We start from the raw sequence: 24,443 nt of genomic DNA, 5'->3' as shown, positions 1-24,443 counted from the left end.
AGCGTTTAGTGCAGCCACATCTGCGGGGCGCTATCATGTTTTTTCATCAGAGGATAGGCCATATAAACAATGCTATTGTGTTTTCTTTGACAACCCAATGTCGCGGGCTGTTCCGGCAAAAAACAGTGGGTGTCGTCTGAGCTCCTCTCGATATTAAACAGAATTGTTACAGTGTTTGTGCATTCGGCAATGAAGTGCAGTTTTTGAGCGCAGCTTTTGAGCGCAGCTTAAAGAAAGTTGGCTGACTTATCACTTCATGCAGGACTAATTTCAGTTCGAAAGGAACAGTTTGGTTGTCAGCGACGACTTAGTCCATGTGATTATAGTCTTGCCTCGTGACATTCTGGGCCAAGACATGGAATACATCATAGGTGCAACGGCAGATCCTGTTTTGTGGATGGTTGTGCTGGCCGCTTTCAGCATTTTCTTTCTAAAGTACAACAAGAAGGAAGATGTAAGTTTAGGTTTGTCTGTTTTGTTTTGTTTGTTTTATTTTGTTTGCTTTGTAGGATGTCTGCTTAGGTTGTACTCAGAGAAGTGACTTCTCCTTTGCCTGCTCTGGTGATGTTTGTATCATCTCAGATTCATTTTTGGGTATTGCGGGATTCCAACTTTGTGCCAAGTTGGAGATTATACTGCCAACTTGTTTTGGTGAATGAAAACTCTTTTTTTTTCTTCTTCTTCTTTTTTTTTTGACTTGGCACATGCATTCAGCTATCATTTAGTTGCCCTTGTGATAGGTTTTATGATATGGTGATGGACAGAGGCCATGAACCACATGATGTGATATACCTTCAAGAGGTGAATCCTCACATGCAAGAATCCAGTTAATACCGGAGACCCCATATTGCTTTACGAGAGACGACCACTCCTGTACATCCACAAGAGTACCCTGCATGGCTCTTTTACGAAACTTGGTGGGAGTTTTGACTTAGGAATCAAGGGTTTGATTACGTTTGTTTGGAGATATAGCATCCATTAGGAATGCATCTGTTCACTGCCTTTGGTGTGGAACACCTTCTTCTGCCAAATACATAAATCATTTCCAGAATCATATTCATCTCTTGCAGTGTAGGGAAAAGTAAGTCATTTCTCTCTGGTCCCTGTACTTCCAACTGATTATAGGGTCAATCCATGTCAAATCATCCAGTGCTTGTCACCCGACCCCCTCCGATTTTCTTTAAAATCGCACCAAATGTTCCCCAAAGTGTCTGACGGAAAATCCCAAAATATTTTGCCCCAAGGTCAATTGGTTGCTAAGATACAGCCTCACATAGCAACCGGTGCGCATTCAGAAAAATTAGTTAAAAGAAAATTAGGCATTTTTGATTGATTGTGGTGGCATGGATATTTATGCAAAAGTGCTCATTTTCAGGAAATTGAGAGAACTTTATAGTCTTTGCAAGAAAAACTGACTGTGACGCGAAATTGACTTTTCGTTAACGTGCACGAGGTCACCGAAAATGGTGTTAAATGTTAATTTCCAAAATTTTGATGCATATTTAGAGGCTAATATCTTCCACATTTCATCACCTTAGGTTCTAATATATTATGCTGTTGAAGGCTTTGACTTGCTCAGTAATTTTGAAAAAAATCGGTGCATTCATGCCCACCGTTTTTACGGAGAGCGCCCTCAAAGTTGACAAAAATGAAAAATGTGCCAAATTCAAGGTCACGGATCACCCTTCGTCCCACCTAGGAATGGCACCAATTTCCGTGTATTGATAGACATTTACCTATATTATCTTGGGTTACCAAAGAAATTTTGCTCCCGAAATGTTCAATGGCAAATTTACCCTACCGAAAATGGTCGTAAATGGCCAAATTCCCAGGTAATATCACATATTGGGTTTAGAGGACATTTCAAATGTCCAGACTTTCAAGATAAAAAGGCCTAGCCCTGTGATATTTGCAGTAGGGATAGTCTGTTATACATATTTTAGTAATATAGACCACAAAACACTTTCATTACATAATAATGACCTTGAAATTTAATCCAAATTTTGATAAAAACAATAAATTGCTCCATTTTCCTCATTGCACTGCATACAATATTATGTAACACGTGTTTTGTAACACTTTTCACACAGCAATATTTCAAGAATTATGAAAGCCGACAGCCTACCACATTAAGGTTCTAAAGTATTTGTGCTCTTCTTTCAGATTTTGTGTCAATTTGATCATGAATGTTATACCCTTGACCTTGAAGTGCTTCTAAAAATAGCTGTAAATTTGTTAACTACAAACCTACACACATGACAGGTGTATTATGGCATTCTATACTTGTGATTCTTTCACCAACACAAAAGCTTTTTATGGTGTAAATGTATATACTGGAATTAATCTATACATGCTTGCAAGATATGTTACAATTAATTACTTTGTTCTGACAATGACCCTCAATTTCAATCAAAAAAGGGGACAGTAATATTTTGTGATTTTGTGTGCATTTCCTATGGAAAACAGTGCTTTGTGGTGAAACTCATAAAAACTTGACCATTTTTACTATCTATCACTTTGATTGATTAATTCTATTGTAGTTATGTTAGAAAAGTGGGCTGTGACAATTTCCAATAAAAAAAAACATGGTTATGATGTAGAAAATAGAAAAACAAAGAAATACATAAGAAATTCCAAAAACAAGAAAATACATAAGAATTGAAATGATTTTGGAAGTTTTCATAAGGTACAGAACAAATCCCCCGAAAAAGAAGACTCTCAGTCCTTTTAATGTGCGTTTCACAGGCTAGAATAAGAGTCTTATTATGTTGGGCGAAATGTCAATAATTATCAACTATTATTACGTACTTAAATACAGGTCTTTATGGAGAGGAATAGGCATTTCTCATGATTTTGAAGGTCATAAATCGAGGGTCATTATCAGAACAAAGTAATTGATTGTAACATATCTTGCAAGCATGTATAGATTAATTCCAGTATATACATTTACACCATAAAAAGCTTTTGTGTTTGTGAAAGAATCACAAGTATAGCATGCCATAATACACCTGTCATGTGTGTAGGTTTGTAGTTAACAAATTTACAGCTATTTTTAGAAGCACTTCAAGGTCAAGGGTATAACATTCATGATCAAATTGACACAAAATCTGAAAGAAGAGCACAAATACTTTAGAACCTTAATGTGGTAGGCTGTCAGCTTTCATAATTCTTGAAATATTGCTGTGTGAAAAGTGTTACAAAACACGTGTTACATAATATTGTATGCAGTGCAATGAGGAAAATGGAGCAATTTATTGTTTTTATCAAAATTTGGATTAAATTTCAAGGTCATAATTATGTAATGAAAGTGTTTTGTGGTCTATATTACTAAAATATGTATAACAGACTATCCCTACTGCAAATATCACAGGGCTAGGCCTTTTTATCTTGAAAGCCTGGACATTTGAAATGTCCTCTAAACCCAATATGTGATATTACATGGGAATTTGGCCATTTACGACCATTTTCGGTAGGGTAAATTTGCCATTGAACATTTCGGGAGCGAAATTTCTTTGGCAACCCAAGATAATATAGGTAAATGTCTATCAATACACAAAAATTGGTGCCATTCCTAGGTGGGACGAAGGGTGATCTGTGACCTTGAATTTGGCACATTTTTCATTTTTGTCAACTTTGAGGGCGCTCTCCGTAAAAACGGTGGGCATGAATGCACCGATTTTTTTCAAAATAACTTAGCAAGTCAAAGCCTTCAACAGCATAATATATTAGAACCTAAGGTGATGAAATGTGGAAGATATTAGCCTCTAAATATGCATCAAAATTTTGGAAATTAACATATAACACCATTTTCGGTGACCTCGTGCACGTTAACGAAAAGTCAATTTCGCGTCACAGTCAGTTTTTCTTGCAAAAACTATAAAGTTCTCTCAATTTCCTGAAAATGAACACTTTTGCATAAATATCCATGCCACCACAATCAATCAAAAATGCCCAATTTTCTTTTAACTAATTTTTCTGAATGCGCACCGGTTGCTATGTGAGGCTGTATCTTAGCAACCAATTGACCTTGGGGCAAAATATTTTGGGATTTTCCGTCAGACACTTTGGGGAACATTTGGTGCGATTTTAAAGAAAATCGGAGGGTGTCGGGTGACAACTTTTCTGAAAATTGGATGATTTGACGTGGATTGACCCTATAGCAAGTATTTCATCATCATTCCCTTCCCCTACACAACATATCAGACAAAACAACTCAAAGCTTTTTACCCCCCCCCCCCCTTAAAAAAAGAAGAAGAAAAAAGGACCTTCATATTTTTCAAATGAACAATTTTGAACATATGCGGTGAAAAATTCTCACGCTCAAGGGTGTACTCCAAATAATGCATTTGCCCCTTTGGCCTACAGTCAAGTTTTGATGGTGAAATCGAAGGCATTTTCTGCTCTCGCTTTTGTGGCAGCTTAGATTCGGGGCTAGATTTGTTTCCTGGTCTGTGGACTTGCTTGCGCCTGCCATTGTCATTTGGCCATCAGGAGCTCATTTGAAAGGATTCTTCTTTTCTTTCTTTTTTTCTGGGAGGGTGGGGTGTTGTCTGGGATTTTTCCTCATTTGGAATCTGCCAAGCAATTCATCTGCGTTTAATCTAGCCAGTGCACACCCAGTACCTGTCAGCCATTTTGTTGTTATTTGAAAGAAAGAGAGAGTCGCCAAGCATGATGTATAATTCTGAAAGGTCTCCAAACACTTATTTCCTATTATTGACTCTCTTTGAGTCCTTTTGATGAGGTAGCATGATGAGGAAAAAATGGGACCAATATTTCCAGTGGACCTGCAGAGACTTATGGCTTTTTGTTTCTGAACTATACACTAAACAACGTATATAAGCAGGAGAAGAAACGCTAATTGAAAAATGGCATGTGTTCAGGTGTAACATCCACACATAGGTTCAACATCCCCCTTTATGTTCTAGGTGTACATCAAAGATTTGTATTTAACACTAATAACAGAGTCATTCATAGTGGGCTATATGCCACATGTGTATTCAGCGTAGCTGTAACTACATTTGTATGTTTTTGTATGTTTGCATCATGAAAAGGACTGGTGTCCCAGAGATTGTCTGGATTTTTTGAATTGCGTTATTATTTCTCAGTCTGTATTTGCAATGTTTTTGTTTGTTTCAGTCGTACAGCATAATGCCATGCGGATGTGATGAATTGTGATGAATTGTGGTATACAAAGGAATCAAAATTTCAGAGTTGATCTATTTTAAGTTTTGATTTGATATCAAGTGAATTCGCTCAAATGGCCCCTTGACATAAATACATAATATCAAGTCACTCGTTGGCCTTGGAACAAGTGTATCAATTTTATCCAGGGACGTTTATGAAGTCATAGCATGGTGGATTTCTCCTCACGAGGTCCATGAAACTTGAGATAAGACATACCAAGTGGAATCGATACTTGCGAGCAGCAGACCAGACAATTGAGGGTGCCCTCCTTGCTCATGTGCTGTAAAAATGGCGCTACTGTTACAAATGTTCACACTGTATCATATGCATACATGTGCATGTACCATTTTCTGAGTATCATGATTCACATATTGCAACTTGAAAAACAATTTTGCAAGTGGTCATCAGATTCACTCATGATAATCACATCTTTGGAATGAGGAAGAAATGCTACCGGTATCACTTGTGAAGAGAACCACTGGCAATATCCCACTCTGTATATGATGTAAAATCCATTTGTGTTAAAGAGGGTGATATCTTTTATGAGTTGTTAATCTTGCAAATACCAGTCAGCTCACAAAATTTCTGAAAATACAAATGCCATGAAATTAGAACACATCATAGTTTATGCGCTTTTGCCAAGAGAAGACCATTCATATTACTGGAGAAGTATCTTTAGCATTTCAGTGAAAGTTGCTACTAAAATGCTAGAATAGTGCAACCCCCCCCCCCCACACACACACCCACACACACACATGCACAAACACCCAAAACATTAGCAGAAATATGGCAGATTCAGATTCAAGTTTTATACCCTTCGCATGAAATTTGCTGTAACAATTTGCAGTGAGAACACTTGCCGCAGAAAAGTTATGAATTTTGTCAGATGTGGCTTCCACTCGATATTTGGAATCCTGCCTGCTGCCACTCCTGGAACGTGCAGCTAGCTAGCCCTCAAGGCTGTGGTTGTGCCATAGCTTTAGTACAGTGTAGCAAGCAAGGGATGCCCAATATTTTGCACTTGTGAATAGCAGAGGTGGAACTTCAGATTTTTGTGATATATTTGTTGTATAGTGTTAATGGAAAACTCAACCATCAAAATGCTCTGTTTTTACATTTTCGTGATAAGTGTCATGGGCATAAAGGGATTAATTCTGAAGCTCTTGTGGTCTTCCTTTTTTTTATGCCTCCGCAACGAAGTGGCCGGAGGCATTATGTTTTCGGGTCGTCCGTCCGTCCGTCCGTCCGTCCGTCCGTCCATCCGTACGTCCGTACGTCCGTCCGTCCGTCCGTCCGTCCCGTTTTGTTTTTGTCGATATCTCAAGAACCGTGTGGTGGTTTTATATCAAACTTGGTATGAGGGTATATCCTTGGGGGATAATACTTTGTGTGGATTATAGGGTCACAGGGTCAAAGGTCAAAGGTCACAGGTTATTTTTGTGAAAAAAATTGAAATTTCATGTTTTTCTCCATATCTCGCAAATGGTTCAAGGTATCTTCATGGAACTTAGTATATATGCTTGTACCGATGGGCAGTGATTATCTAGGGAAGTTGGGGGTCATGGGTCAAAGGTCAGGGGGTCAAAGGTCAAGGTCAACTCCTCAAGATATCACTACTTTCCTTAAAATGCAATATATGCCTGAAGGTTTTTTTTTTTTAAACTTGATGTATGGCATATATTACCCAATATATATATTTTTGGGGAAGTTTCTTGCCAAAAGGTCAAAGGTCAAAAGGTAAAAGGTCAAGTGAAAGTGCTAAATTGCACTTTTTCCTCCATATCTCGAAAGTAACTCGAGGCATCATCATGAAACTTACATATTTATGCATGTTCAACCTAACAGTGATTCTCTTTGGAACTGTGAGGTCAAAGGTCAAAGGCCAGGTTTAGATAATGCTATTTTCCCATTTGATACTGAAATTATACTTTTTCTCAATACCTTGAAAATTATTCAATGCATAAACTTATAAAAGGGTCAAAAGTCAAGTAAAAATCATCAGTTCCCCAAATACCTGCACTCTGACATTTTAATCATTCATCCAATTGAACCTAGTTCTAGGAAAGTGAACATTCAGCACATTTGTGTCAAACCTGTCATTTTAATATTTTGCCAATTGTGTGAAACTGTCATCACACATTGTCAAGACATTGTACTATAGACCTTTTAGGAGAACCATGCATTATGGCGGAGGCATATCAGTAGCCGTAGCGATATATCTAGTTCACTGTTGTTATCACACACAAAAAAACAACTACAGCTGGAAATTTTTTTTGCAGAGTATTATGTTGTTCACAAATAATGTCTTATTTTTCATTTTTATTTTTTGTGCTGCATTTTTTATATGTCTTCAACCATTTTAAAATGTGAAATGTACAATGTTGAATGTAAATATCAACCCATTAAGTTTAACCCTCAACAATCAGACTATCTGAGATGGCAACATGACTGCATAGTTTCCATAGAATTGGTGCAATTATGCTGCGGGGAAGGGTAGGGTTAGGCAAACATGCATAATGACATTCTCTATTGATTCCTTCAAAAAACTTATGTTCGTCACGCGCTGGGTGTGTAGAGTGCTCAAGCTGTGTTGTGTGCGTTTTATCTAGATACCAATGTCTGTCTCCTCTGCCATCCCTACAGAGCAATGACAGTCTCTGTAGGCTTCATACATTATTCATATTCCTACTTCAGTCAGACACAAGGGACAACATCTTCTGTGGCAATCTGTTTCTTTACCATGTGGGACCATTTCACCTTGTGCATTATTGACTAGTTTGCGATGGCACTGAATGAATTAATTTTGCTTTTTTGATGTTTCTGTTACTGTTTTTAAATCAAGAGGACATCTTTCAGTGTGACATCTTAGGATAGAAGGAGTCTCAATATCTGTACAGATGAATTCCCTCTTTGTACTAATCTTCTTGATTGGACAGTAAGACTGCATGTGAACCAAGGTGGGAAATTGTAATTTTTCCTCTAAAAATAGTGATGATGCTTCTTTGTCAATCTGCGATTGTGGTTCTAGATCCCCAAATACAACCGCTTGCAAAATTGTCATGCAAGTCCCTCTTCTTTTTAAAGATAATATTGTGCTTGCAAAATGTGTGGTGTGTATACAGTATGGTATTCATTTATTACATCCTTGAAAGCATCTCATTCAAGAGCATGGTGGAGGAAAAGGAACATTTCAATACTTAACACACTGTGGCAGCGTGAAAGTTAATAGTACATGTGAGCACACTGACAGTAGGAGTATGTGCTAGAAAAGCTTGGTTTCTTTTTATAGAGCATATTTTAAGTTGCATGACGATCGCTCCTTTTGAACCCAGTCATGCACCATCAAACTGAAGAGTGAGAGAGTACAGGAGGTTTTGAAAACTCATCTTATGCTTCTATCAATAATTATGTCCCTGAAATTCTTGGTGGACATGATACATGTGTGTGTTTAATATGTTCAAGTGCTGGTACCTTGTTTCCCTTTACAGCCCATACTTTCATCTTTTGTAGAGTTTGCTGAGATTGGCAGTATGTGAGATCTATAATTAATTACCTGCAGTCAATTCAATAGATCTTAGGATGCTTGATCAATGTTAGTGCCCTTGCAACTCTCAACACCTCTATCTCAACATTTCAACTAGATGCAATGCTGTATCCTCAAGTGAGATATAAGATGGAAACTTAAATGTCAGTGATATTGGTTTTCAAAGAGTTGAAGTGACTGGTAAGCTGCTTCCTTTCCCAACACTTCAGTTGCAAATGACAACAACTATACATTCTAACCACTGTATGCAACTTAAAGGGAACGTAAACCCAAAGAGCAATGTGGGTTGAGTGAAAGCAGTAACATTAGTAAAACACATCAGTGAAAGTTTGAGGAAAATCGGGCGATCGATGCAAAAGTTATGAATTTTTACAGTTTTGGTGTTGGAACTGCTGGGTAAGGAGGCTGCTAGAGGTTATGATGTATGAGTGGACTACAATGTAGAGAAAATATAAAGGGAATTTAATAAGAATTCATTTTTCATGAAAATTACACATTCCATCAACTTGATACTGACATATGTTAGGGTAGCAATTATTCCCCTGCTTTCTGAAAGCGGTTTGTCAAGTACTCTTTCATTTTGCTAGAAAAGTAAATTTTTATGGAATTCCTTTTATATTTTCTTTATATTGTTGTCCACTCATACGTCATAACCTCTAGTAGTCTCCTCATCCAGCGGTTCCAACACCAAAACTTTAACAATTCATAACTTTTGCATCGATCGTCCGATTTTCCTCAAACTTTCACTGATGTGTTCTACTAATGTTAATCCTTTTACTCAATCAACATTGCTCTTTAGGTTTGCGTTCCCTTCAACAGAGAAAGAGGGTTGATGTGCCTACATGTATTTACAAGAAGGTTCCTGCATAGTGAAATGGTATGGGTAGTGTTACTGGTTTGCAGTACAATAAAGAAAACAAAGTGTCACTGTGTATTAAAAGAAACCTAGACAATTTGTTACATGCTGATTTTATAAATGGTTTTTGAGAAGTTTTCCCATTCCATCTATTGTATGTTTGGGATTGGAATAAGAAGCGGCATTGCACTTCAATTCTACAGTCAGGTTATAAGTTCGAATGGAATAGAACACATCCTCCTCCTCCCCTGCCCCATCCCCCATCCCCCACCTTCCAAATCAGCGAAGAAGTTCACCACTTAAGGGGCATCTGTATGCTTGTCCGCTCACCCTTAAATGTACCGTGACAATCTGCGGGAATTGGAGCTTGCCGCGTCTAGCCTCCTGGGGACGCTGCGGCTCGCAGTGCCAATATTCAGACTTCACACAAAGGTGATTGAGTGTCCCGTTGCTGTATTTCTTCTGTAGAGACCTATATTCATGGAGAGCTGCAAAATGTAAACATTTTATGACAAAAGTGAGACAATGGCGATATTACATTGTGTTTGGGGCGCCTGTGGTATATTAATGCACATGGTGAAGGCATTGACTACATTGAGGTCATGACTACCTTGAAAATCAGATTGCGATGTGTTAAAGGGATAGTATAGGTTTGCTCGAGATGCGAGATTCAGATTTTAACTTCTTGCAGAATAATTATAATAATACAAACCCAAGAGGAATTCAAAGTTTATTTCCTGAAATTTGGTTGTGAAATGGCTGAAGTATCAAAAAAACAAACTGAAATAAAGTGGTCCTAATAAAAGGTGGGTCCCACCTTTTATCGGGACCTCTGTTTTTGGCTATCTCAGCCATTTCCAAAACCAATTTTCATCCAATAAACTCTGAATTCCTCGAAGAATTGTATGCTCTTTCATATTTCATAAGAGGTTTGTCATTATCTCACAAAAAACAGTTGGAAACCTGAAGCCCCATCTCAACCAAAACCTTACCATCCCTTTAAGGCGATGGTCTTGTTACCCTACAGCACTTGAACAGGGTACAAGGAGAGAGGGAGTTGTATGCATGCTCTTGACCTCCCCTAACTCTCTTCTTCAGAGACTGGTAACAATTCTCTTCAGCTGAATCATCCGTGCAAGCTGCATGCATCCAATTGCTCTGGTAGAGAAGTGGTCGATTGCACCGGAGATGCGAGAAGTCAAGAGTTTTGAACAATTTTAAAAAGTATTTTATTACAACCATACACAAATTTTGACAGCTTGCTGGGCACTGTATTACTGCTGAATAAAAGTTTGTATATAAACTACTGCTATTTGGACACACATGAAATGGATGAGCAGGAGTTGGGCCTCATTTTTACCCCTAAGTACTTATATGGGCATCTTAGCCCTGTGGGACTACAGGTCATGCTTATTGCTTCGATCATCGTTTTGACATACTATTACAGGAAATTGTGCATTTCCTACATGAGCTGAGCTTCATAGAGTTATCATTAATCATCCGTTACTTCACTATCATTTTGGAAGTGTAAACAGAGTGTAGACAGAGAAATTGCTGTTTAGATATGATATACACAGATGCATACAAAAACGGAATGTCAGGTTTTATGATCGGCAGTTAATGCAAGCAAAATGAAAGTGATGAGGATTCAATTGTCAATTTACAGAGTTCCTTGTTTGCTAAGTTACTCATCGGCCGGCTGTGGATGAAACCTCTCCTCTTCACCAAGAGAGTGATGGCTTGTTTTGTAACCATCAATATTAGCATTAGCTCGTTACTCTCATCTCTTGGGGCGATCCCACGCCCTCCACGCACGTTTTCCTCACTCACTCCTCTTCCGTCTCGAGGATGGAAGATGGAGTCCCTCCTTAAAGGGACTGTAAAGTTCTGGTTCAGGTGAGGATTTAGCTTTTAACGTTTTGTGAGATATTCAGAAACCACTCTATGAGATGTCAAAGAGCATGCAATTTTAAGGGGTATCAAAAGTTTATTTGATGAAAATCAGCTTTGAATTGGCTGAGATATCCAAAAACGAGGTTAGACAAAGAGATCCTGATAAGAGACATGGCTTGTTACCTTTTATTGTTATCGTTGTTTTTTTGAAAAAAAAAACCTATTGAAAACCTATTTTCATCATATAAATGTTGAATCCTTCTTAAAATTACATGCTCTTTCATATTTCACAATAGGTTTCTCATTATCTCACTTAGGAGTGTTATAATCGTGAATCCCCACCTCAACCAGTACTGTACAGTCCCTTTAATCACCTCCCCGAGCAATTTGAAGTCATTACCAAACGCACGCGGTTAAAGAGTCGTGGATGCGTTTCCAGCTTGCGCAAGTGGTTGTTGGGTGTCACATCCCTGCCTCTGGGAGAAACTCCATAATTAGTCTTCTCCTCTCTGTCTGTCTGTCTGTCTGTCTGTCTGTTTCTCTCTTGCTCTTGAGATCTCAAGTGTCTCTTGTGCTTTGCATACAGAGAAGATAATGGATCATATTATTTGTAGTGTTCGTCCCATGAATGTTTGATGCTCGCTGATGGATGCCAGGGGAAGAGATGGGTGTACCAGTGTACAGCCCTATCTGCAGTGCGCTGCCAATTCGCATTAAAATTTCACCAGATTTTGTCTTCGTTATGTGTGCATTCTGATGACGTCTGTAGCTTTTGCAGTGCTGCTCTGGGGGTTTCACGGCCAAAATGTTATTCTACTTACATAAAAGTAGTCTTGATATGTATGGTAATTCACTTATTTGAGTGAAGATATCTGATATCCATTCACACTTTTGCAGTTGGCATTATTTGGTGTTAGACAATCACCAGGCAGCACATATTATTATTGTAAAGCTTGACTAAAGGCATTTGTAGAGTGTGCCTTTGGGAAAGTGTATCATTTCAGGCTTTAAGCAAGTGAATGAAATAGTGCACATACTGCCATGATTACACCGGCCCGTTTTTAAAGGGCATACACATCACTGAAAATGACAAAACACATTCAAGTAATTCCACTTCTCTTCAAATGGTAAATAATGCATTTAGAATATTTTTCTCCCCTGATCTGGCCGCACATGAAATGTGCAGGTAGCTTCTCCAGATTGTCTTATGTCGCAGTCCATAGTTGCTTACATCTGACTGCTCAGTCAATATGCCCTTTCCTAATGGTTGCCAGTTGTCGATGTTATGTGCACGCTCTATTTCTTTGCTCGTCTGCACTTACAATGTAGGAGGACACAGGAGTTTGAATCTTTGGGTAACAACAAATGATTTAATGTAAGTTACTGACTGCCCAAACCCTGATACAAAGTTTGCTCAGCTGGATCCCGAGCACTATACAATGTTCATTTGTATGCACATCTCAACTGTATGTAGTAACGCTTGGCTCACAATCCTCGTAATGCATCACACATTCAACAAAAGGAATCGTGCTCGACTATATAGAGACGACTGTTACAAATGAGCGTACACTCAGGTGCACATTTACTGCTGACGGGCAATTCTATTTTTTAGCAGGTCTACGCTAGTCATGATTTTGAATGTCCAGTGATGGGCAATGAGTGAAAAGCGATTCAATCAACAGAACCATCTGACGACCGACTCCATTTGACGAGGAGATGCCATATAATGGGCTATGAAAGTAAAATTATGGCTTTTCTTTGCTCATGTTAGTCACCCTTAGTCAAGAGCTGACTGAGAAGCTCTGAGAATAGTATGAAGTGTCGTTGTGTCCTCTAAATCTAAATATGGTCTAAACAAGGAAGCTGACTCTTGAACTTGCAATTGAGTGCAAGTATGTAATGCAAATGCAATCTCTTTGTGTCATCTAGGTCTCTACTTCCTCTTCTAATAAAGGTCATTTGAGAATGTGTTCGCCAATTTGCGATTTTGTTTGCTGGATAAATTAGGGCTCTATCCCTTTCTACTTTGTGAGCCAGTAAATTAGAGACACCCTTAAGTGCCCCTCTGTTTAGGGAATCTCCCCTCATGTATAAAGTGGGCTGTCACACACGTGCACACACACATACACACTGACTGGTGAGTATGATTGGTACCATGAGTCATTAGGCAAGTATGTTATGTGTGCCTCTTGGAGGCAAGGCTGATAGCAAGACCTGTATACAGGTTTAAAGGTGCTATTCCAACTTTTTGTTGGGAGGGGGAGGGAGGGGATGAGAAACCACAGAAGTTTTCAACTCTTCTGATTGATCTTTATAAAAGAACATGACATTGATAGAAATAAAAATATTTCAGATTTCTGAGAAAGTGAATGACGAACAGCCATCACTTTGATACTACATACTACACTCGCTTCTTTGACATTAACACATTACTGTAAAAACGAGGAATGTTCAGGTGGAATTTAATTTCATGAATTTCACGAGAGCCAAGATTCACAAAATTGAATGCACTAAAGAATTCTTGTATGTATACACTAAATGCGTTGAATGTTAGGGGCAACTCACAAAAATGTCATGCCGCGAAAGTACTGTGTTTACAGTATAGGCCTACAGCATGCATGTTGCTCTAGCAACAATATCTTTATAGCTGTAAATAAGCAATATATTTTAATTTTAGTGCTGTAGACATTAAGACATTGTAAAAAGTCCTTTTACAACTTCCCCTACCAGCAGGGTACAGTAGTAAATTTAAATGGATTTGTATGCAATGTAGCTATGGTGATTGGGAGGTTAAACTAATCTTCGAAGATTGCAGAAACTCCATGTCTCCCATAATTCAATTTGTTTTCCTGCAATCTTGTCCAATCTGTCAGTGATCTCAGGGGTCCAAGCATGTCACTTGGCCATTATCAAATTAGTCAAAATCATTGCATTTCCGCCTAGTTCTCCATCCCCAATACACCCACTCCCCACCCTCTCCCCTCTCCCCTCCCTCTCCCCAACCCCACCCCCACCCATCTCGTTCTCACTCTTCTGCTTTGTAATGCTCCATCGATATCTTGACAGGCAATTCTGTGCATGTACCCACCCACTCTATGAAGGCATTATTAATTTCATTAACATGTAACTGTCAGTGTGAGTGAGTGTTCCCATTCTCCTCCTTTCCCTCCCTCTCTGCGACCGAGTTCATTGTTTTAGTATGATGCATCACTTACAGCACAGTGTCTGGAGTAATCTTGGCTTCTTTTTTTTTTCTTTTCCCCTCTTCCCCCTGTGTGCTTGCTCTTGCGCGGAGCGGCTGCCAAACTCATCAAATCACAAACATGTCACCCTCCATCACTCCAGGGCGATAAGCTATTTGCCACGTGGAGGCTCTCGATCTGCGCAGCAGCATCCGAGTGCGGGCCTACAATGCGGAGATAGAGTACCACGGTATGTGGCACACGGCGATATCGAGAGTCAAATTGTCGTGCTGCTTTCAGTTGACGCATACGTGCAAATTGGTTTGAGGAGTGTTGGAGCTGGAAAAAGCAGATGTTCATAATTGTCGCAAACTGCAGTTCACTTATTAGCTTTTACTTAAATGATTGCTTTTACTTCTTATGAGCCTTGGAGAAACATACACCCCTATGGGCTTCAGGTAGAGAGAAAAAAAATGATAGATAAACATGTCATTTTTATATTTCCTTCTTTACTGCAGGTAGTGGCAAGAAAACCCCAAAATGATGATAATAAAACAACAACAACTGAGTAACATAAGTAATAAATCATAGCGAAAGCCATTGAATGCTCGATTTTTATCTTTTTTTTGGGGGGGGTTAGGAAGATATGAATTCATTAGATGATAAGCTTAAAATTGAGACATAATTTGCCCTATGTTATTGCAAGGAAAATATTTTTAAAAGAATTATAAGTTAGAAAACTGTAATGGTTGTATTGCCAAAGTCAGCTTTACCGCATTTTTTTCTTCCTTTTTATGATCTCCAGCTTTTTACTGGTAATATGACAATGCACCACATACTTTGTTGTACTCGTTTCAGCATCTGTCGAAGGCAGGCAGTTGTATATTGTAGCCATGACGCTGTCAAAAACAAACAATATGTGAAAAGAGTAAGGTATAAATGAGAATTAGGTCACATTTGAATGATGTATGCCCTCCTTTAAAATATACTCTTGCACTCAAGTACATACTTCCCCTGCCAGCATACCTGTGCAGCATTTTATTTACATCATATTTCATTTCCATCCTCTGCTTTCTTTACCTCTTGGTGAAGCAGCGAGTCTCGAATTCCTCCCCTGTTCCACCTCCACACCCCCTGTCTCCACCCCTGCCCCCTCCTGTAACCCCTTCTTCCTTCTCCCTGCTTCATATATACATGTGTAAGTCTTTCTTTTCTGTCTCTTTATGTTTTGCTCTCTTTCCCTCCTTTTCACTCTCCCTGTCTCTCTATCCATATGTTTCACTGTCTCTCTCTCTGAGTACAGAATGTATGTCTGTGTCTCTGAAGAACATACTCCTCTTTCGAACTCACTTATACACCTTTTCCGTCACATATTCTACTTTTCTCTGTCTCTATCATTGTCATATCAGTTTCCTTTCTCTCTTTGCCATCTTTTCTCTGTGTCTTTCTTAGTCTCTGTAATGTCAATCTATCTGTTTCTCTCTTCCCCATCTCTTCTTCAAACCCTCTCACACTTCATTTTTTGCTCACTCTATCTTGATCTCTTTCTTTATCATTCTGCCTGATAGCTGTCTGTCCATCTGTCTCTCATTTTCTCTCTCCTTCCTCTCTGTCTCTCTCTCCCTCTCTCTCTCCTCTACCCTCTCCCCGTCTGATGCTCACGAGGGGGGCGTAAAATGTTTTTGCAATTCTACCCTGATGTTGTCTCAAACGTATTCCGAAGAGAGGCTGGTCTGCTTTGAGACAGATTGGGTGTCAATGTCTTGCCACCTCCCCTGCACCAGTGCCAAGTCACTGAGCGAGCAACATCACACCTTCCACATGTCCGGAAGCCTCCAATGAAATCAAGTCACTGCATCTTGTGGCATCTTGATTCCTCCCGTTTGTAAAAGCCAGACCACGAGTTCTCTCCACGTGAACTGTTGTGATTCTCTCAAAAATATGAGCTTGTGCACACAGATGAAAATGCATGATGGTGTAATTTGAGCACAGTTTGCCAGAAGAGAACCCATTTAGATGAGAAAGTGGGTTGTTATCCCAGCATCTTTATCATGTAACCAGTGAAACAAAGATGTTGGAATTGATTTGCGATTGCATCACCTGGAATCAGTTCCTGAATGGTTGCAAGATTGTACATCATGGAAAGATACAATATATTCCATTTTTGTCTCAAATTGATATTACAATGTTGTTTGAGATCTATATATATGGGTATCAGGAAAGTATAAACTCACTTAAGCATACAAAACAGCAAATAAAAAAAGGAGCATTAATCAGACTTAGAATTTTGAAAATTGAGCTAATCAGAAGGTTTCAAAGTAAAGTTCTCTCCATTCAGTGGACTGTCATAACATAATACATCTCTATCACAAGAGACTCAACAAGCCAAGTCAAGTCTGTTACCAAAGTATCCATTCGAAACAAGACAGCCCCCCCCCCCCCTCGACCTTGTACTATCTTTGTTAACCTGATAATTGTGAACCAATGAATGTGAATTAAACATCTTAGCTGTGATCCTTCCTTTGTGTGTTTTTCCCCTTGGGTGACACTCATGGCAAAGTTCAGCCCATATGTTGACTTAATAATTACTCATGAAGAATTCAGTAATCATTTAAGTAACCCCATTCCCAAACATTTTGTCATCAATCCTTTTTGTCAGTGAACAAATACAATGGTACATACTCCCATCTGTGAAGTTTGTGTGTCCCTGTTGGATTCCTGCAAATTAGATTCCTTTCGTAAACTGGTATATTGTAGAGGTAGGTACCTTTAATTCAGATCTTCCCTTAGAACGATAAAACTGACTTCTTTTTGATGGAGAGGAAATAAATACTAAACTGATTTGTAAAGAAAAAAATCCAGCTGTTATTCCTGGTACACAAGGGGAGAGTATTCTCAAGTTACATGGAGTTACAATGTAGTTTTTCATTATACCCCCGCCAAACGAAGTTTGAAGGGGGTATATAGGAATCAGCGGACGGTCGGGCGGTCGGGCGGTCGGGCGGTCGGTCCGTTGCAAATCTTGCGTCGCGAACTACTTCCTCAGTTTTCAACCGATTCCCATAAAACTTGGCACAGATGTGTGCCTTGGGTTGTAGATGTGCAAGACGTATTTTTTGACAGTACCCAAAAGTACGTTGCCATGGTAACGGCATATTATGGGCAAAAATGGGTACAAATCTTGCGTCGCGAACTCCTCCCACAGTTTTTGATCAATTTTTATGAAATTAGGTACAGATGTTCGTCTGAATATGTTAATGTGCAAGACACATATTTCCGCAGTGGCAAAAAGTGCGTTGCCATGGTAACGGCATGTTATTGGTAAAATATAGGGTAAAATGCTTCATGGCAAAACTGCTTCATCAGTGTTCTTCCAATTCTCATGGGATTCATATTGAATGTTTGTCTTAGGATATAGGTCAGCATGACACATTTCTTGACAGTGACAAAAAGTATGTTGCCATGGTAACAGCTCACATATTATGAGCCAAAATGATGGAAAATTTTGTGTTGCAAACTACTTCCTCAGTTTTTGCCCAATTTCCATGAAACTTGGTACAGATGTGTGCCTTTGGTTGTAGATGTGCAAGACGCATTTTTTGACAGTACCCGAAAGTACGTTGCCAATGGTAACGGCATATTAATGGCAGAAGATCAAGGAAAGATCTGCGGATTTAACTACTTCCTCAGTTTTTTGACCAAAGCTTATGAAATGTGGCACACACCTTGATCTTGGTGGGAAGATGATTCGACTGAAGCTCATGAAATGTGGCACACACATTGGTCTTGGTGGGAAGATGTGCAAGACATATTTTTTGGACGTGTCGGAAGCTGCGTTGCCATGGTAACGGCATATTAATGGTGGAAGATCAAGGAAAGATCTTGTGGATTGAACTACTTCCTCAGTTTTTGACAAAAGCTTATGAAATGTGGCACACACAATAGTCTTGGTGGGAAGATGTGCAAGACATATTTTTCGGACGTGTCGGAAGCTGCGTTGCCATGATAACGGCATTTAAATGGCAGAAGATCAAGGAAAGATCATTCCTTGGGTAAGACTGTCGTCACGGGGCGGGGGTATTAATCACCTTAAGTGATATTTCTAGTTTTTGTTTAAAAAAACAAATAATCAAACAAACAAACAAAACCTCTAAAGTGTATAACTGTAACATTTCATACACAATGTTGGGGGACATTGTTGTTCAACAATGCAAATTTTGTGATGTTTCCAAAAGGGATGAAAGACCCTTAAACACATCATTAATCCCATTGTTTCATCACTCTTTTACTTCCTACTACAGGTGATCTTGGGTCATGAGATTGGAGCGGGAGCGCCATGTTTGAAGTGTGGGGATGCCTGCACTGGACTGGAGCTTCACTACTGGAGGTATTTATTTGAAATCATATGATTTGGATATGGTGTGGTGTGGTGTGGTGTGGTGTGTGGTGTGTGTGTGGTGTGGTGTGGTGTGGTGTGGTGTGGTGGTGTGGTGTGTGGTGTGGTGGTGGTGCTGTGTGGTATGGTATGATATGGTGTGGCATGGAATGGTGTGGTATGGTAAGATACGGTGTAGTATGATGTGGTACAAACTGTGATATTGTGAGATACACATGATATTTAATATGATATGATATGATATGATATGATATGGTATGATATGATATGATATGATATGATATCATATCATCATATCATATCATATCATATCATATCATATCATATCATATCATATCATATCATATCATATCATATCATATATCATATCATATCATATCATATCATATGATATATGATGTGATACAATGTGACATTTAGCATATGATATATGACAGAATATGATATGTGATAAACATCCATGTATGATAATAATGATATGATATGTTACAATTAGATGCCATGTGATATGATAGGATGTGATATGTAGGTTATGACATGATACAACAATTATTGAATGCATGTGATATATAATGTTCTATGACTGTGCTAGATGTCCGATCTCCTTGCAGTATGTTTCTATGACTCCAAGTAGAATTACAGACGCATGATGATTAATAGATTCATGAAAGAATTTAAAGAACATGATGTAAAAGTATTCATTTTTGTCTCGCCCACCGGAGGTGAAGGCGAGACTAAGGGATCCAAATGGCGTCCGTCCGTCGTCCGTTCCGTCGTCCGTCCGTAGTCCGTCCGTCGTCCGTCCGTCGTCCGTCCGTCGTCCGTCGTCCGTCACAAATGTTAAAGTTTACCTGCAAGACTCTCTTATGATGCATAACTTGGCATCTGTTACAGCAATGGCAGCCACACTTGGGTAATAGAAGCACTAGGGGTATCTTCATGTTATGGTGTTGTCAGAGGTCATGTGATGATGTCAAAGGTCATTCGAGGTCATATATTAAAGAGTATGTGCAAGACTCTTTTCTATGTTAAAGTTTACCTGCAAGACTCTCTTTTGACAAATAACTTCACATAAGTTGCTTGGATTACAACCTAACTTGGGTCATAGATGCACTGGGGGTACCTTCATGTTATGGTGCCATTGGAGGTCACAGGATAAGGTCAAAGGTCATTTGAGGTCAAACGTTAAAGTTTACTTGCAAGACTCTCTTATCACATGTAACTCGACACATGTTGCTACAATGGCAATCAAACTTGGGTGATGGATGCACTGGGGGTACCTTCATGTTATGGTGCCGTAAGAGGTCACATGATAAGGTCAAAGGTCATTTGAGGTCATACGTTAAAGTTTACTTGCAAGACTCTCTTATCACACGTAACTCAGCACATGTTGCTACAATGGCAATCAAACTTGGGTGATGGTAGATGTCTCTTGGGAAGTTGAAGGTAACCACAAGGTCAAAGGTTACAGACAGGGGTCAACGAACTTTTAGGGCCCAATGTTAAGTTTTTAGGGCGCATTTCGTTTATGGCTCATAACTTTTGATCCCTTTGTCCGTTTGTGACCAGACTTGGATGGAAGATGTCCCTTGGGGAGATGAAGGTCGTCACAAGGTCAAAGGTCACAGACAGGGGTCAACAAACTTTTAGGGCCCAATGTTATGTTTTTAGGGCGCGTTTTGATTGTGGCTCATAACTTTTGATCCCTATGTCTGTTTGTGACCAAACTTGGACGGTAGATGTCCCCTGGGAAGTTAAAGGTCATCACAAGGTCAAAGGTCACAGAAAGGGGTCAACAAATTTTTAGGGCCCAATGTTAAGTTTTTATGGCGCGTTTCGATTATGGCTCATTACTTTTGATCCCTTTGTCCGTTTGTGACCAAACTTGGATGGTGAATGTCCCTTAGGGTGTTGAAGGTCACCACAAGGTCAAAGGTCATAAGCAGGCCAATTAACTTGTGGGAGTTATAAAAAATATTAATTCCTTGTACGCGAATGGGCGAGACACAATTCGGCGATTGCCTTGTTTTACACTACTGGAGGTTTATTTGCTCAGTGTTATATCTAGGTCTGTTCTTGATACAGGCAGAAATTTACAGCTTTTTGTACAATCAATCACAACCAATATGGGGGTATGTTTAAGATGGGTTATCATCAAAATGATTTAGCAGTGGTCTGAAGTATGTTGCATTGTCAATAAATTTTCAAAATTGCATAAGTCCCTCCCTCATAAATTCTCAAATGATTGCACAGCTCTAAAGTTATTGGATGAGTGGTAATTACTCTGGCATTAAATCATTATCGCCTAATGCGTCTCATCTAAAGGGACAATTTCTATGTCATTTGGTTGTTAAGATATTTCTAATTCCAAACAAAGTGGGCTCAATTCTTGTATTGATGCGGAGAGTGGATGGTTTTAATTTCTACAGTTTCATGTCCCAAAATTGTCATCTACACATGTTTATGCACTCTGTTTGTGCAGCCATAATGAAATTGCGATATAAAAGAGTCGCCTGTATCTCGCTTTAACCAGGAAAATCTGTAAGATTTGCAAATGCGGGCCAGAGGACCACAGGATACAGGGCCAGGACCGGGAGCATGTCCGCAAGATTGGCCGCCTCTTCGACACGGAGCACGATGTCCGCTACAAGATCAACCGCATGACCATCAGTCGCAACAAGTTCCTAAATGGTCCGGAGAAGCCGCCACCAGTCCCCTCCAAGGCGGGACTGCGGAAGACCAACTTCAATGCTGTCGGCAGCGGGCCCGTGAACGGCAGCGGGTCCGTGAACGGCAGCGGGGGCAGCCACCAGGGCAATGACGGGAGTGTGGGTGATGCCGCCAGTGACGCGGCAAGCGACGCAGCCAGCGACACGGCCAGTGACTCCCAGATCACCTTCGAGTGGGTGCCCCAGGGGACTAGCGTGGAGACGGTATGGATGCAAAGTTATTTCCTGTTGCTGTTGTCGTAACTGTCAACTTTATTGTTGTTCTCGTTTGTTTTGTTGTTATTGTCTTTCGTTTATACCCAACAATTTCAAATAATTTGCTATTAACACAATTAGCAATAATTTCAACAACTCAAGGGAAGCCAGAACACTTTGTGCTGCTTTAGGCTTTCAGTAATGTATACGCCAAAAATTTCGTGAGGTTTTTATTTTTGTAAGTTTCACAAGTCGGGTACCATTTGCGAATTTCAAAACATGCAAAAATTTTAACTCTGATCCCAACATGAATGTGACATTCATGCGTACATTTCTCCGATTAGTGTAGACGTGCTGAACTACACAATCATGAATTTAACCACTTGCTAAATTGTCAAAAAGTCCTGAATCGCAAGAAGTTAGACTCATTTAATATATAGTGTATACAGTAATTTTGCAATAATCGTAAACTAGCAGAGAATTTGTCTTTCCTGTGCAGATACAAGCCACATGTAATGAGATTCATACGTGTATAGTAACTAGTTAATGGTACTGGTCTCTATACCGACATGAAGATGCAATATCATCTGAGCTAATACATCGGAATGGATTTAGGTTGAAGAGCATTGCTGGATTGTAGCAGTTATAAACTTTGACTCAGTGATTTATGGTATGGTGACAGCATGAAGACATTATTCACAGCGAGAGATACTTGAGACTTCAAGTTAAGATTGCTGGGAGATCGACGTATTGATAAAAGTGGATGGTTCTCCTTTGCCAGAAGTGTCTAGTATCTGACAGCTTTCAAATCTTGTCTGACATTTGACTTTTAGCTAGAGTTCAGCATTGTCTGCAAACTTCAAGAACGTACTCTGTTTTGATACACAAGTTTGTGTTGATACACAAGTTGGTTATGAATTCTTAGCATGGAGATAATTTTCTTAAAAATCATAAATGAAAAATTAATGTATCAATATTAAAAGAAGCCAATGTTTGCAAAAATCTACATCAGATCCCCTCCCCTCCATATCTCTTTCCTACTAAAGGAAAAAAATGATAGCGGGTCTACTTTGAAAAGTAATAAAAAGAACACAGAATATTCATGGCAGAGAAAATGATCCCCTCTTTAGCTAGCACTAAAGATACTCAGACTGGGACCAAAAGGAAGGATAAATGGTTTATCGAGCTCTGTGTGTGTGCTAGTAGAGCAGTAACTGCCTACCGTTGACACTGCTGTTTCTGGATGTGGAATGATGCGTGGGCTACCTGTCGCATGCATATATATTTTGTGTGTCACACATTGTGTGCTTATGATGTTTGCCAAAAGAGCGTTCAAGGTAAATAGCATGACATGTACATGTTTGATGAGCTTGAAGTCATAGCACGGTTAGACACTGTGCTCGCAAGTCATGAAAATGGCTACTCATGTGCTACAGGGGCTGTCACAATTGCCAACAACATATTTTGTCTGTGCTGATACACCAGCCCAGTTTGATTATGAGCCAAGCCTGAGGTCTGATCCTGGCATGTAGGCCTATTGATTTCAAAATGATACCATTACTCACCAACATGAACTGTGACATTTCACAATGCTTTTAGTTTCAAATTGTCTTTTTTCCCCAAAACATTACAATGTTCCACATACTGATAATCATGGTATTTTCTTTTTGATAGAGCCATGCACAAATTACATGCGACCCATTTAAACCCTTGATGAAGACTAGCATGCCTCTTCAAGTTGGCAAGAAGTAGATCGTACTCCATGTAATGATTAGAGCCCTTGTGCCAACTATGCTATTATACACTACGAGTACACTATTTATACATTACACAAATAGCCTTCTCTCTTCTCTCTCTCTCTCTGACTAAACTGCAAGACTGTGTATTGATATGTAGGGGATCAACAGACAAAAATATATGAATTTTATGAGAGAAATTATATTTAGTGCTAGAGGAGATGATACATGTTGTATGCTTGAGTTATTTTGTATAACGTACTGACATGTCATAATGTGTCATTAAAATACTGAAGAGCATTCATTTTCTTAGTGTGAATTACCTATACACATGTAAGTGATGTGAAGCTTTATGAGTTTGTTTGGTTCCATCTCATTACCACCTTGTATAAGATCAATACGATGCGTCTACCGCAAGAGAGGTTCCTCATTAGTGGCCTTGACTCGTTATTGTTAAACAAATCACCAACCGTGGCCACATAAGTTGTAGGTCCCTGGGTTCAATCATGGAGCTACCATAGCTCCATGGTTCAATTGAATCGAGTGATGGGACTCATTAGTTACGTTCAGACGGGAGCCCTTAACCTCGAAGTTAGGAAACTTCGAGGTTAGAGCTTGTAGTTAGGGACTGTGAAGACGCACTCGTAGTTAGCAAACCTCGAGGTTTGCTCGATGTTTCGAGCCACGAGAAATCTTATGGTTAGCGCTCTAACCACGAGCCGTGG

The 24,443-nt window shown here is 39.4% G+C and overlaps 1 protein-coding gene across 1 annotated transcript in view; it reads left to right on the top strand.

Moving 5' to 3' along the window:
- Positions 1–220: 220 nt before the first annotated feature.
- LOC139743739 (testin-like) overlaps positions 221–24,443 on the top strand; it is a 44,648-nt gene continuing 20,425 nt past the window's right edge. The window contains exons 1-3 of the mRNA XM_071654192.1: positions 221–454; positions 18,964–19,049; positions 21,592–21,991. Of these exons, the coding sequence (XP_071510293.1) occupies positions 356–454; positions 18,964–19,049; positions 21,592–21,991 (585 nt within the window). The 5' untranslated portion in view covers positions 221–355. The remainder of the gene's footprint in view (positions 455–18,963; positions 19,050–21,591; positions 21,992–24,443) is intronic.

The sequence above is a fragment of the Diadema antillarum genome, unplaced genomic scaffold (genome assembly GCF_040938485.1).
Source record: "Diadema antillarum isolate AM-2024a unplaced genomic scaffold, OU_Dant_1.0 seq00001104_RagTag, whole genome shotgun sequence".
NCBI lineage: Eukaryota > Metazoa > Echinodermata > Echinoidea > Diadematoida > Diadematidae > Diadema > Diadema antillarum.
This window is presented reverse-complemented; position numbering and strand designations above follow the sequence as displayed.